The 14,506-nt window shown below is 41.3% G+C and overlaps 1 protein-coding gene across 3 annotated transcripts in view; it reads right to left on the bottom strand.

Annotated features, from left to right (window-relative positions):
* ALDH18A1 (aldehyde dehydrogenase 18 family, member A1) overlaps positions 1-14,506 on the bottom strand; it is a 39,359-nt gene that overhangs the window by 22,566 nt on the left and 2,287 nt on the right. The window contains exons 2-6 of one of the 3 annotated variants that reach the window (XM_006880088.1): positions 8,637-8,851; positions 5,918-6,067; positions 5,718-5,822; positions 1,152-1,310; positions 640-730 (exon numbers count right to left, since the gene is read on the bottom strand). In XM_006880088.1, the coding sequence (XP_006880150.1) occupies positions 640-730; positions 1,152-1,310; positions 5,718-5,822; positions 5,918-6,067; positions 8,637-8,851 (720 nt within the window). The remainder of the gene's footprint in view (positions 1-639; positions 731-1,151; positions 1,311-5,717; positions 5,823-5,917; positions 6,068-8,636; positions 8,852-14,506) is intronic. The other 2 variants (XM_006880089.1, XM_006880090.1) reach the window with 2 other exon arrangements.

The following is a 14,506-nucleotide window of genomic DNA, read 5'->3' as shown; positions in this document are numbered from 1 at the left end:
TGCACAAATGTTTACAGCAGGATTATCCATAATAGCCCTAAAGGGAAAACAATCTAAATTGTCTTCAACAGATGAATGAATAAATAAAATAATGTATATGAATGCATAAACAGAGTATTATTTAGTATTAAGAAGAAAATGAAGTATGGGTGCTACAAATCATGGTACAAATGGGTTTCATTCTACAAATAAGTGAATCTTGAAATATGCTGAGTAAATTCAAAGAGACAGAAAGTCTGTGATTACCTAATAATTGCTCTTGGTATAGCTTTTTTTTGGAATAAAGAAAATGTTTTAAAATTGAAAGAGAAAAGGTTTTACAGCTCTGTGAATAAACTGAAGACCGGGGGAAAAATCACTGATTAGTACATATTAAATAGGTGAATTGTATAGTATATGAATCATATCTAAAGAAAGCTAGAAACAAGAGGGAAAATGCAAAGGGCCTAGAAATAACACCTCAGCATTCAAGCTGCACATTTCTGACTTGCCCTCACTCTTTCATGTCATAAAAATTGTCAGCCCTTATGTCTTTGAAATTAACAACTTTCCATAGTACAAAAATGATCTCAATTAAGGGAGGAAACTCATGTGCTGACACAAGTCTCACTTAAAAGAAAAGAAGAAATTACTTTGTACCTTCAACATCTGAAAGAACAATCAAGAGGTCGGTTTTCATTTCCACGGCCAGACGGGCAGCAAGACTATCATTGTCTTTAACACTAATGACCTGGAATGTAGGTTACAAAGTTGTAAGTTAGTGGGATATGAAATCCAAAAAGAAATTCACAGAGCACTTAGCTAGGCTCCAGCAACACCAGTGACTGAATCTGTGGAACGCAGCTCCTGCAAGCTCCATATGCCTGCAAACAACAAATACACAGCAACAGCCCTTTTCCCAAACAGGCAGCCTCCTATCCACAAGCCATGCTCACAGCAGGCCCTCAAGCACTCTAGCACCTCACCCTTATGAGTGCATCTCCCCACCACCCCACCCCGACTTCAGAAATGCTTAGGCAGCCACTGCTCCATGATGCCAGCTTTTCTGATTGCTCCTTTGTGATTATGCCCAACTGCTGGTGTTAGTGCATGCAGCACAGAGCGGCATTAGTGTCTTCAACATGCTAAACCCTTAGGAATACTTTACCCACATTTACCCCCTGGAGGTCACTATTGGGCTCAGCTGGGGGGACAACAGCATCATTTGTGTTGACAATTGGGACAATGTTCATCCGGAGGAGCTCATGTAGTGTCCCATTGAGGTTCCGGCGCTTTTGCTCATCGTGGAAATCCAGATTGGTCACCAAAATCTGAAAGAATTAAACAGACCAAACATGCAGAAGGGACCATATGGTGAACTACCTAGGAACAGCATAAAAAAGATGTTAAGAGTAGGGGAGGACCAAACTTTAGGGCTACTGGGTCTCCACATAGATAAGCGATACACCTTTGGATGCCTGCTTATCCAAGTCATTTAGAGATTAAAAAAAAGGAGTCACTTTGGAGACTTCTGCAAGTGTGCTTAAAATTTGTAAAGGTACTTTAATCCCCACATGACTACCATATTCTATCTATTTGCAAAATTAAGAAAACTCATGTGCCTACTCAGGCAATCATTGCAGGTATGCATTCATTCATTGTATAATTATTCTACATCATTCATTTCTATAATATCTCTGTATCCTAGCATCTGATTCGAGGGCGTCGTAGGCACTTAAATATGCAGTGAATGAATAAATGCTTATCCTGTTGGGAAATGTGTAGTAGAAACAACATAAACCAAACTGCTATTGTCCTTGCTCTGAAGCAGATCGCTGCCAGAATTTACAAAGCCTGTGCTTGAGTCCATACGCACACCATAAAGTGAGTCCTCAAGTCTGAAGGAAGAGCCAGACAATCTTTGTTCAGAAGAAGAAAAGAGCACAAGCTGCTCAAAGGCTGAGAGAACAGCTGAGGGCATAGCAGTGGTCAAGTTTTACTTTCTTGTCTGAATCAAGAGTACTGGCCAGTGTTTCTCACTCACTGCCGTGGAGCTGGACTGGCTCATAGCTCACCCTCCATTTAGGTTCCAAGGAAGGCTATAAATCACAAGGGAGGAGACTGCCCATCTTTCTCCCGTGGAGCCCGTGGTGGATTCCAGAATGTCAAAGCCTTTGGGTTGCAATGCAACTCCATATGCACGAGGTGACCAGAGCTCCCTTGAGCTCTAGCAGAAGAAAAAAAATAAATGAAGATGACAATAAAAGTCAGTCGCAACAATTCCTAAAGCTGACAAATAATGCATTAATATAATCTCTCTGATACTTAAGGAAAGGGTTTTGGCTATGTAGAATATGCTAAAATAAAACAAAGCAGATTAAAGAAAGGTTGTTATGTGCCGTCAAGTCGCTTGTAACTCACAGTGACCCTGTGTACAATCGCTCTGAAACCTGCTCTATGCTGAGCCAACCTTATTGTCTCTGATATACAAATAGTCAAAATGTGAGTTGTTAGTGGTAGTATCAAGATCTAGCTATAGTGATAGAGAAGAAAATAGCAACACTAGAGAGAAGAAATGGAACCTTAAGAGACAAAATGTGGGTGAGGAAGACGTAGGGGTAACATAACTAAGGGAAGTAATATTCCTTTATTAATTTGATAATAAGCTTATAGTTGTTATTGATTGCTTTCGGGTCGAGCATGACTCACAGCGACCCTATGAACAAAAGGCCTGAAATCTCTCTACTACTATCGACATTTATCAAAGTTCATAGGGTTTCTGGAGGCACGTTATTTAGGAATTGGATAAATAATAAGCTAATTAAGGTTAACAATATCAGGCCTTTGCACTAGCTACTGGGATAGACAATAAAAATGTGGACAATTAAAGGAAGGGGGAAAGGGGTCCATTTTGTTAGAGAAAGCCACTGACTCCTCTTTATAAATATGTTTAGCCCATAGGATATAGGATCAGGACAAGGTTGAATAAAGGAGGGTATGTCTAAAGGCCCAGAGATCTGTCCATAAAGATCAGAGACAGAGCCCAAGACAGAAAAGTATATGCTTGCAAAAGGGCAACCTTTGAGACACAAATCCATTTTATTTCTATGAAGAATATGAGTTATTATGTTTAAGACTTTAGCCTGGCAAAAACTCACAGATTTCCAGAAGACACTAATAAGAATTTTCTACATGGAATTGTTAAATAGAATATGGAGGTGAGCTCTGGTGGCCTAGAGGCAACAAGCTGCACTGCAACCCCAGAGGTATGTGGTTCAAATCCACCAGATGCTATACTGAAGAAGGAGGGACTATCCCTCCTGTACCAGTCAGATCCGATTTGACGGTACACACATAAAAAGTAATAAAAATTAAAATTTTTAAAAAGAAATATATAAAAAGAATATTGAACCATAGGAAAAGATGCAAATATAGACTATTTCCTACAGATAAAATCATCCAGGAAGGATGAAAACAAAACAAAACAAAAATACCAGACATGCAAGGATTGGGATTTGTGAGAAATGTGGGAGCAGAGCTCTTACAGGTCCTTAATAACAGAGACAACAGCTGATATGCACAAAGATAGTCTTTTATGTGTTGGATTACTATCTGAAAGGTTAGTAGTTCAAGTCCACCAGCTGCTCCAATGCAATTTTGCTGACATAAAAAACTCTTAACATTATGGAAAATTGTCTCCACAAGATGACTGATGGCTTTCGGTTTCAACCAACTACTCAAGGTAATTTTTGTTTAACATCAAAACATCACTGTGGAGGGAAAAAAAAATTTAGTCTTTTCAGTTGTCTGTGAGACAACTGATATTGATTGAAAACACAACTGAAAAAAGTTAGGTAAAAAAATAATTGATTTAGAAAGAATGTCCTAGAATACGCAGGGGTGAATGCTAAAAAGGAGTCACTTTGGAGACTTCTGTAAGTATGCACAAGACTTGTAAAGGTACTTTATTCCCCACATTCAATGAGAATAGTAACCATGTGAGGTTCGTTCACCACAGTATCCTTGACACCTATCACACTGTTTGGTACACTGTAAGTGCTCAATAAATATTTGGTGGATGAAAACCAAACCTGGCACTAGGACCCCTCTTTCCCTTCAGTGCTCAACAGACATTAAATAAGGCAATCAAGTACAAAGAATGGCAAGATGCCTGAGATTATGAAATCCAATGAAATAGACATTAGTTGTTTCAGTTTTCAGGGTAAATACTAGGGAGCTCTGGTGGCCTAGTGGTAAAAAATTGTGCTGCAATCCAAATGCACATGGTTTGAATCCACCTGCTGCTTCTGTGGGATAAAGAAGGGTAGTAATCTCACGTGAGATCAACAATAACAGGAAGCTCTTGTAGCGGTTTTGAGGTGTCTTGGGTTTATGATTCAAAATGGCTTTCCTAGCTTTTGGCTTTGACTTACATCACATGGCTGGGTATAAAGAATAATGAGGGTATGAATAAAAGTCCTGTGAAGGGATTGGTCAGTTTTCCCATTCCAGCAGTTTTAAACTGAGCTGATCTGGCAGCAGAGGAGAAAATCTGACGACCAGCAAGGAAGAAGATGCAGAGAACGTAGCCTGCATCATCTGGGGTCAGAGAATCCTGTGCCAGTCAGACCAGCACCACACAAGCAGACTCAACGGAAAACCAGAGACCCACATGACAGAGCTGACTTGGGACGGCTGCCCCATGGAGCCAGAATTAAGGGCCTTCGCACAGCTTGTCAAGGACTAGAGATGCCATAATTAGAACTAAGAACATTTTAGGACACTGACCTGAGCCATGAGGCTGAAGGTCGAAGGGTTTATATGCACATGTGAGAAGCTATCCTAACTGAGGAATTGTATCCTAGTTAACTCTGTAACTGTGAGAATGATTCTGGGAGATCTGTGTAAGTACTGCAGAGGACACTGGACCCAGTAGTAGAGCATAAGATCAGTGCTGAAATTGGTAAAGGTAAGTGTGAGAGCATGGGAGACATGTCTGACCTCATAGGAATTGTCTTTTTTTTTTTTTTAAGATAAATTTTTATTTTATACTGGTTTACTTGCAAAGTTTGTATACATTGTTTTCTTTTATATATTGTTTTCATACCAGGTTTTCCCCATTTCCTTTACCCACCTCTCCCCCCACGCCTGCCCATCCTCACCCCTCTGTTGCCCCCTCCCCCCGCCTTGGATCCTCATACTCATTCTACAATGGTCTTATACCATATTTATCCTTACATGACTGAGTTAGTTCACTTACATAATGCTCTCCAATCCCTCCAAGTTAATAATTTACAAAATCATTGTTCCACTGTGTGAATGTGCCATCATTTCTCAATCCATTCAATTATGGCTGGATATCTGGGCATTATGGAACTGGTTTTACATTATGGATTTTGCTGATGGGGACTGTTTTTATTGGTGAAGGAAGTTAACAGGGATAAGACTTGGGCACCCCTATTCTTTTTACAAGTTCTTTGACTTATTTGCATAAGGGTAAACATATATGGAGAATGTACTTACTACGTACTAGACATTACTTTCCATTTTTATTACATGAGGAAGCAGGTACACACACCAAAGCTAGACTTAAAGACTATCCTCAGCTCTCCTAAACTACAAAGTGTACAGTCAAAACTGTATCCTGGCCTCCCGGCTCTAGAACCTGCTCTTAAGCTGCTTGCTCCATACGAGCCACACTCATGTCTCCAAAGCCCCCACTGGGTCTGGCTTCTCACCTGGGCCGCACAGATGCTGTACTGGGTAAACATAGCCTCATACAAGGCCATCAGCCCGCTCTGTCCTGCAGCTGCACAAGCTCGTGCCTCTAGGACTGGAATTGCCTGGAACACATCAATCATATCAGGTGTGATTGGAGGTAAAGAACAGGAATGGAAGGCTGAGTACCTGTTACGGGGTGTGGGGAAGAAGCACTCACCATCTCCTTCAGCTGGTTCTGCCCTGAGTGCAGGGCTTGCCGCACACTCTGAGACAGAAGGATTTCGTGGCGCAAGCGTTGCTTGCCGAAGGCTACGGCTCCACTGGTCACCAGCATCATCTCTCGGCCCTGGTTCTGCAGCACTGACACCTGACATTGAGGAAGGAATGGCACCATGACTCACTGTATAATTTATTTTCTTTATTCATTAAGAAATTAACGCTTGTTGCCATCCAGTTGGTGCTAACGTACAATGACATTATATATGTTGTTGTTGTTGAATATAGTACAAACTGACCCTTATCTGACTTCGGGTGGGTTTACACAGGCAGTTAACACATAGGAGAAGACTATCCATCCTTCTCCCGCAGAACTGCTGGTAGCCACGGAGAAGCTGGTGGCCTCGAATGTAGTGCCTTCAGGACTGAAGCGCAGCTTCTTGCCACTAGGCCACCAGAACTCCCTGCGTTATGTATAAAAGAACCAAAGGTTGCACAGTTCTGAGGTGACTTCAAGCTCTTTGATATGTTTGAATTCACTGTTAAATGGGTCGTAAGCCATCATAAATGCTGGTTTGTGGACTAGCACTTGGTAGGCTCTGTAAGGATCAGTCAGACTGGAGAAAGTACAGATTTCCTCAAACCTTTCTTTTCTGCCTCAAACCTGTTTAGTAGATGGCAGATAAAAGTGCGACGTTCTTAACAATGGTGATGTAAGATGTGGTACGTTGTGCTGCTAACAAAAAGCTGTTCAAATGCAATAGCTGTTCCTTAGGAGAAAGAAGGGCAGCGTGGTTTTGTCACGACATGAAAGCCAATGGGGCGCTGCTATGAGGAGGCACAGCCTCGTTGACAGAGTTTGTTGCTTTGATTTCTGATCCTCATGAACCAGGGACAGATGTTTTCCCTGATCTGCTTCCTTTGTCTGTAGCCAGTGCCGGTCATCTAATTTCCTGTGGTCAGCAGAGTCACATGAAAAAGCAAACTCAAGATACACAGAGACTGTTTCCAACCTGTCTACCTGTTTGAACTATAGTGCCCAAAGCAGGAACTCACAAACAGCTATGACTAACTACAGTTTGGCAGCAACAACAAAACCCTACAATTGTCATGGAAAATTGTAAACCTCAACAGTGGTGAGAATAAATTATAAAGTTCTTTGTGCCAGCCACTGCCCCTTGCACATTCCTTTCAACAGCTAATGGACTAGCAAGTGGCTGAGAGCAAATTCCCTCTCCTGATTACACAGCCGCATTTCCCGAAACCAACTCTTCAGCAAAGTGTACAGTGTGGACTTTTGGTGTTTGCTTTATTTAAAAAAAAAAATTTAAGCAAACCTTAAGTATGGTTATAGAAGCCAGAGTGATTTATTACTAGTGGACCAAAAAAAAAACCCACACACAAAAAAACAAAAAAAAAACCCCACCATAGGCATGTCTGGATGTCTGTTTTTATTTTTAATTTTGGACAACAGTTAGCAAACTATAGCCTTAAGGCCAAATCCAATCCTCTATCTACATTTGTATATAAAGTTTGATTTGTTGTTTTATAAGTAGATTTTTATTGGAAAACATACTTTATTTATGTATTGAGCCTGGATTTTAGCAGCTGAGTTAACTGTACAGCCTACAAATCAAAGTATTTATTATCTCTGCACAGAAAAAGTGTGCTGACCCTTGCTCTTGCCCAAGGTAAAGGCAGGGGGATTCTGATGTAATGTTTAAAGTTCAAAACTCCCCTGCTGATCTCCAAGGTCCATTTCTTTACTGATAGCTTGCAGTAAGTTGCCTTGACTGCATAAAATAAGAGAAAAGCTTCGAGCTTTTCAAAGCCAAAATTCCTGGCATGGGTGGATTTTGATGGTACAATCTGGAGACAGGTGTGGTTCATGAGCAAAAAGGATCTTGTTAGCTTATTCACAGGATCTCTCCTGGACAGCCAAGGCTTCCTTGCACTCTCTCTTGCTAAATCTTTTTTCCCCTTAACAAACTCACACGTTCATTCTGCTACCTGAAGTTGTCAGTGGTTCAAAGTCATTAAGTGCTGGGTATAAAGATGCTCTAGTTAAGATTTATAGCTTGGAAACCAGACCAAAGTTTGTGACCATGAGTCAGAGTCGACTTGATCACAGATGGTTTGGTTTTTTGGTTTCACATGTATATGCTGTGAGGATTGTGGTGAAACCTTTCTAGTATTTGAACTTCAGAAATCTTTGTCATGACAGCTGACATTTAATTCAAGATTATCAGGTACTTTAAATGAAAAAAGAGAAAGCTACCCAAACCTCTCAATATTTACATTCATCTATCAGGACATTTAACCCTGGCTACACATGAGAGTCATATGGGGAACTTGAAAACCTCAGCTGCTCAGGCTCCATCCGAGAGACACTTATTAAATAAACAGTGCTGGTGCTAAGCTCAGGCGTGTCTCGGCTCTTTTCTAATATGCAGCCAGAATCAAGAACTATGCATCTTCTTATCACCAAGAAGCCTGCAGAATGAACCACAAAAATCAACTCTTCTCCTCGGCAATCCTGTGTCTTGTTCTGGGATGTTATTTCTCCTTGGCATCTACACTGAGAAAGAAGAGTTTCCAGATTGGGTGAAATCTATTGCACTATCCTCAGGATTAATTTTACAAGTCAAAATCCTGAGCCAATGATGAGAAAACTCTTATGATATTTTGTTTTAACAGGATTTTCCCCTCTTGGCAATTACCTGCTCGACGATAGATGCCAGGCGCCCCAGGGCCAGGCCACATTCGTCCCCTCGGGTCACCACTGCACTCCCCAGTTTCACCACGATTCTCTTAGCATGTTTCAGCTCACTGCGGTGGGCAAAGGACTTGCCATGTGCACGACTGAGCGGCACGGTGATGAAGGGAATGTTGCTCCAAGAACGAACATGGCTGATAGCTGAAGGATGGACCCGGTCTGTAGCCCCTAGAAACAAGGACAAATCAAGAGGAGGGAAAAGGAATGCACAGACACAATAATGTATCAGAAGATCTACGGAGCATGTTCTTATCTCTTACTGTGTGAGAGTTTCTACCCAGTACAGAGGTCACAGGCATATTCAAACACTGTTGTGAGAATGTAAGCCAAATGTCTTTTTTGAAGACATGCTGGTAAAATATATCAACACTCTTAAAAGAGGGCATATTTGTTGAATCAGAAATCACATATCCGTGCTCGCTTCGGCAGCACATATACTAAAATTGGAACGATACAGAAATCACATGTCCAGAAAGTTATTTCAGATGAAAGATGAGAGATTTACCAGAATGTTGTTCAGTAAAATTGCCTTTTTAAAAATTATTATTTTATTATTTTTGTGTGAGTGTACAGGAGGAGATTGTCCCTCCTTCCCCGGCAGAGCATCTGGTGGATTTGAACCGGGCGCCTCTGGGATTGTAGTTGCAGCTCCTTGCCACTAGGCCACCAGAGCTCCCCTAAAATGGCTTTTTGCAATAGGTAGAATTAGAGGCAGAGTAAATGTCCAAAAATAAAGAAAAAGTGAACATTATTTTCCAAACTCATTCAAGAAAAATATCTTTCATAATCATAAAAGTTATTAACATATTAAAGAAACCATACCACTATTAATGGAGGGAGAGTCTGGCCAACACATAAAAGAGAAATCATGAAAAGTTAAAATCACGGATAATAAAAAATTGTCACCAGTCCATCTATAATTTTTCTTCCTGACGTGGTAACATGGATACAGATACCCAGAAAAATGATAAAAGGAACTGGGAAGCTTTCTGGAGGAAAATGAATGGTGAATAGACATAACTTCTAATCCTTTGGATATCTACTCCTAAGAAATGCTTTCCTGATTGTTTCTTGCAACACTGTACACGATTTTGTTAACCTGTTGCTTCCCAGTTGATTCCGAGTCAGAGACCCTCCACCAAGGCTGTGTGTAGCCCATCTGCCTTCCAAGGCATGTCTGAATGGGTTCAATCATGCCAGCCTTTTGGTTTGCAGTTGAATGAACAATGTTTAAGCTTCTGCGTCACCCAGCAACTCCTCTATGATGGCAAAACCCAAAACAACAACAATAAAAAACCTCCCAGGATTTGTTATTAAAAAGATAGTCGTATAAAGTGAAAAGCTGTTGTACATCATAGAGTCGAAACCAATGCATAGGCGACCCTCTCCTCCAGTGGCTTTTCAGAGGCAGCTAATAGCATGGGAGATTGGCTCATCCTTCTGTAAGCAGCTGGTGGCCTTGAACCACACGCCTTTGGGATTGCACTGCAACTTCTTGTCACTAGGCCACCAGTCAAAAGTAAGGCAGACAAACTGAATGCTAGGCACTGAGCCCTTTATTACTTCTGATGGGTCCTACCTACCTTCACCCTATCCCTCTAAATGAAAAGATTCCTGAGGTTTAGTTAGGCATATTGGCATCAGTCAAAAGACTACACTTTCCACTTTTTTTTTTTTGTAAATTTTATTTTTGTGTGAGCATACCGTCAAATCAGATCTGACTGGTACAGGAGGAGATTGTTCCTCCTTTTCCGGGCAGAGCATCTGGTGGATTCGAACCGTGTGCCAGTGGGATTGTAGTTGCAGCTCCTTGCCACTAGGCCACCAGAGCTCCCCACTTTCCACATTTTTTGATCAGCTTGATGCAACTATATGATGAACATGTGAAAATGTATGTAGAACTTTTAGGAAGGTTCCTTAAAAAGCAAGTAAAAACTTCTTTCCTACATCCGCCATGCTTGTTAGGTCATAAGATATAATGGTCAGAGTTCACACAGCCATGTTAGACAATAAGGAAGCATGTTAAAAACTACGCAGCAACAAGGAACCCAAATCCCTGACAATTTCAAACAGCTACTCAGTGGTAGCTCAACGTCAAGAAAACAAAGATTCTCACCACTGGGCCGACTGGCGGCATCATGATAGATGGTGAAGAGACTGAGATTGTTGACAGCTTTAGTTTGCTTGGATCTACAATCAACACTCTTGGTACCAGCAGCCAGGAAATTAAAAGACGAATTGCATTGTGAAAGTCTGCTGTCAGAGACCTCTCCAAGGTACTGAGGAACAATGATGTTAGTCTGGAGACTAAGGTGTGCCTGATATAGGCCATGGTCTTTGCCATTACTTGCTATGCTTCAGAGAGCTGGACAATGACTAGGGATGACAGAAAGAGAGTTGATGCCTTTGAGCTGTGGCGCATGGACTGCAAGGAGAACAAACAAGTTTGTCCTGGAGAGGGTGAAACCAGGCTGCTCCTTGGAGGCAAGAATTCTGAAGCTTCGTATGACATAATATGGACATGCTGCAAGGATGGACCAGTCCTTGGAGAGGGTTGTCATGCTTGGGAGGGTGGAGGGATAGCACAGGCGAGGAAGACCCTCAATGAAATGGATTGATTCCATCACTGGGGTAATGGGGATAGGCGTGTTGGAGACAGTGAGATTGGCAAGGGATAGAGCAGAGTTTAGGGTGACTTTACATAGGATCACTATGAGTTGCAAGCGATTCAATGGCACATAACAATAACAACAACTCAGTGGTAGAGCTCTTGCTTTCCATATGGAAGACAAAGGTTCAACTCCTGGCCAAAGTACTTCATGTGCAAAACGGCAGCCTGCTATAGGACGAAAGACTATGTGGAGCAGAAATGATGTGTCAATGCAGTAGAGGCCTCCTGACCCCGACAACCTGCCCTGAGCCAGCTTGAGAGTTGACAGCCACATAGGCATTGTGCAGTTGAGCTTGGCTCAAACACAGAACTGTGACAATCAAACAGTTAAGACACGAACTTACTTAGCTAGTGCTGGAAACATTTTAAAAACAGAGCCTTTAGCTTCAGACCTTCATCTTTCAACTTTTACACTCTTTTTCTTCTTTACATAAATGGGAAAGGGAGAATTTCCAGAAGAATCTCCTAACAATGAGGTCTGGAGAGAAGATTCTTGATAAGATTTATGTGCCAACAAAAAATATCATGAAGAACCTTTCAACAAATGGAACTAGATAGCAAAGATTTAAAACAAAACAAAACAAACAAACAAAAAAACCCCAACAAAATAAACAAATGGACCTTGACCTAAACCCTTATAAAAAAAAAAATCAATTGGGGGTGGGGGAAAACCACCCCAAAAAAAGAGAAAGGGGGGAAGTCAACTCAAAGTGGGTCATGGAATTAAATGTAAATGTCCAATTAAAAAGAATTGTTAGAAAAAATAAAGAAGGACATCTTCAGGATTTAGGGCTAAATAAATACTTCTTTGACTTGATGACAAAAGCATAACCCAGAAGTGGAAAAATTGACAAATCACACTTGAAAAAATAAGAAACTCTGTTCAGCCAAAGAGGATGAAATAACAAGCAACAAAGTGGGAGAAAAGATTTCAAATTATTTGCAAACTTACAAAGCACAAACAACTTTAAAAATTCAATAGTTGGTAAAAAAACTCAATAGTTGAATAAAACCCAAACAATCCAGTAAGAAATGAACCAAAGATGTGAACAGATATTCCACTGGAAAAAATACACAAATGGCAGAAAAATACATTTTTTAAAAAGTTCAACATCAATATTAGGGAAAACCAAATTACACTTATAAGAATAGCTAAAATGAAAAAGAGGGATACTGCCGATGTAGATTTAACTGTAGGGTCTCCTGGCTCACTCATACATAACTGGAGAGAATGCAAAATGTTACTGTTACTCTGCAAAAGTATTTGGCAGTTGCTTGTAAAACAAAACTTATAATTACCATGTAGACTAACAGTTGCACTGCTGGACAGTTAGCCCAGAGAAGTAAAACATACGTTCACACAGAATTCTATATACACTGCTCATGTTGTTGTTAAGTGCCGTTGAATCCGACCCTGTGAACGAAAGACCTGAACGCTGTTCAGAGTTTCCAAAGGCAAGTCATTTTGGAAGTGGATGCCACTCCTGCTTCCAAGCCTGTTTTAACTGGGAAGCTCCACCAAACTCTGTCCACCATGGGTAGCCATTATCACATTTGGCATATCAGTGTCACAGTGTTAAGCATCACAGCAACAAGTTACTTCATAGCTCCTTAATTACAAAAGCCAGAAAATGAACACAATTCAGATGTCCTTCACTGGTGAATGGTTCTATATCCATAACACTGAACCCTACTCTGAATAAATAAATCAATCGATACATAGGGTTTGGATGAGTCTCCAGGGAATCAAGCTGAGCTCTATGTCAAGTTATGTATTACATGATTCCATTTATACAACATTCTTGGACTGATAAAATAAAAACAGAGAACAAATTAGCAGTTGCCAAGGGTTAGCGACAGCGTCAAGTGTGCTTGTGAAAGGGCAACAGAGGAGAACTTGGTTTTTTGTTGTTAAGTGCCATCAAGTCGCTTGCGACTCATAGCGACCCTATGTACATCAGCCCTAAACTCTGCTCTGTCCTGTGCTGATTTCATTGTCTACGACACACTCATCCCAGTCACAGAATCAATCCATCTTCTAGAGGGCCTTTCCCTCCTGCGCCTGCGATGATGTCCTTCTCCAAGGACCGGTCTCTCCTTAAAACATGACCAAACTATGTCAGACGAAGCCTCAGAATGTTGCCTCCAAGGAGCAGCCAGGTTTAACTGTTTCCAAGATGAATCTGTTTGTTTTCTTAGCAGTCCATGGTACCCTCAAAACTTTTCTCCAACACCAACGCTCAAAGGCATCAATTCTCCTTCTATCCTCCCTAGTCATTGTCCAACTCTGACATATAACATGTAATTGCAAAGACCATGGCCTGTATCAGATGCACCTTAGTCTCCAGTGAGATACCGCTGCTCTTCAGTACTTTGGAGAGGTCCCTAACAGCAGACTTTCCCATCGTAATATGTCTTTTAATTTCCTGGCTGCTGGTGCCAAGACTGTTGACTGTGGAGCCAAGCAAACTAAAGCTGTGAACAATCTCAATCTCTTCACCATCCACCCTGATGCTGCCAATTGGCCCAGTGGTGAGAATCTTTGTCTTCTTGACATTGAGCCTCAATCCATATTGGAGGCTGCAGTCCTTGACCCTCTGCAGCAAGCGCCTGTTTCAGCGTCCTCCTGTTTCAGCAAGCAGGGTTGTGTCATCCGCATAATGCAGATTACTGATAGATCTTCCACCAATCCTGATGCCACATTTTTCCTCATACAGCCCAGCCTCCGGGATGATCTGTTCTGCATACAGGTTGAAAAGATATGGAGATAGGATGCATCCCTGGCATACGCCCTTTCCAATTTTGAACCAGGCAGTGTTTCCTTGCTCTGTTCTGACGACTGCCTCTTGATTCAAGTACAGGTTTCGTATTAGCACGATCAAGTGTTCTGGGATTCCCATTCGTCTCAGAGTCTGCCACAGTTTGTTAGAGCCTGTGGTGACGAAGGAAGAAGTTCAAGCTGCTTTGAAGGAAATAGCAAAAACTAAGGCCCCAGGAATAGATGGTATACTAACTGACATATTTCAGCTAACAGATGCTGCCCTGGACGTGCTCACTAAGTTGTGTCAAGAAATCTGGAGAACAACCACTTGGCCAGCTGACTGGAAGAGATCTATATTTGTTCCCATTCCAAAGAAAGGTGA

The sequence above is a fragment of the Elephantulus edwardii genome, unplaced genomic scaffold (genome assembly GCF_000299155.1).
Source record: "Elephantulus edwardii isolate Elephantulus edwardi_28Jun2011 unplaced genomic scaffold, EleEdw1.0 scaffold00006, whole genome shotgun sequence".
Lineage (NCBI taxonomy): Eukaryota > Metazoa > Chordata > Mammalia > Macroscelidea > Macroscelididae > Elephantulus > Elephantulus edwardii.
The sequence above is the reverse complement of the archived record's forward strand: the minus strand, read 5'-3'. Positions and strand labels throughout refer to the sequence as shown.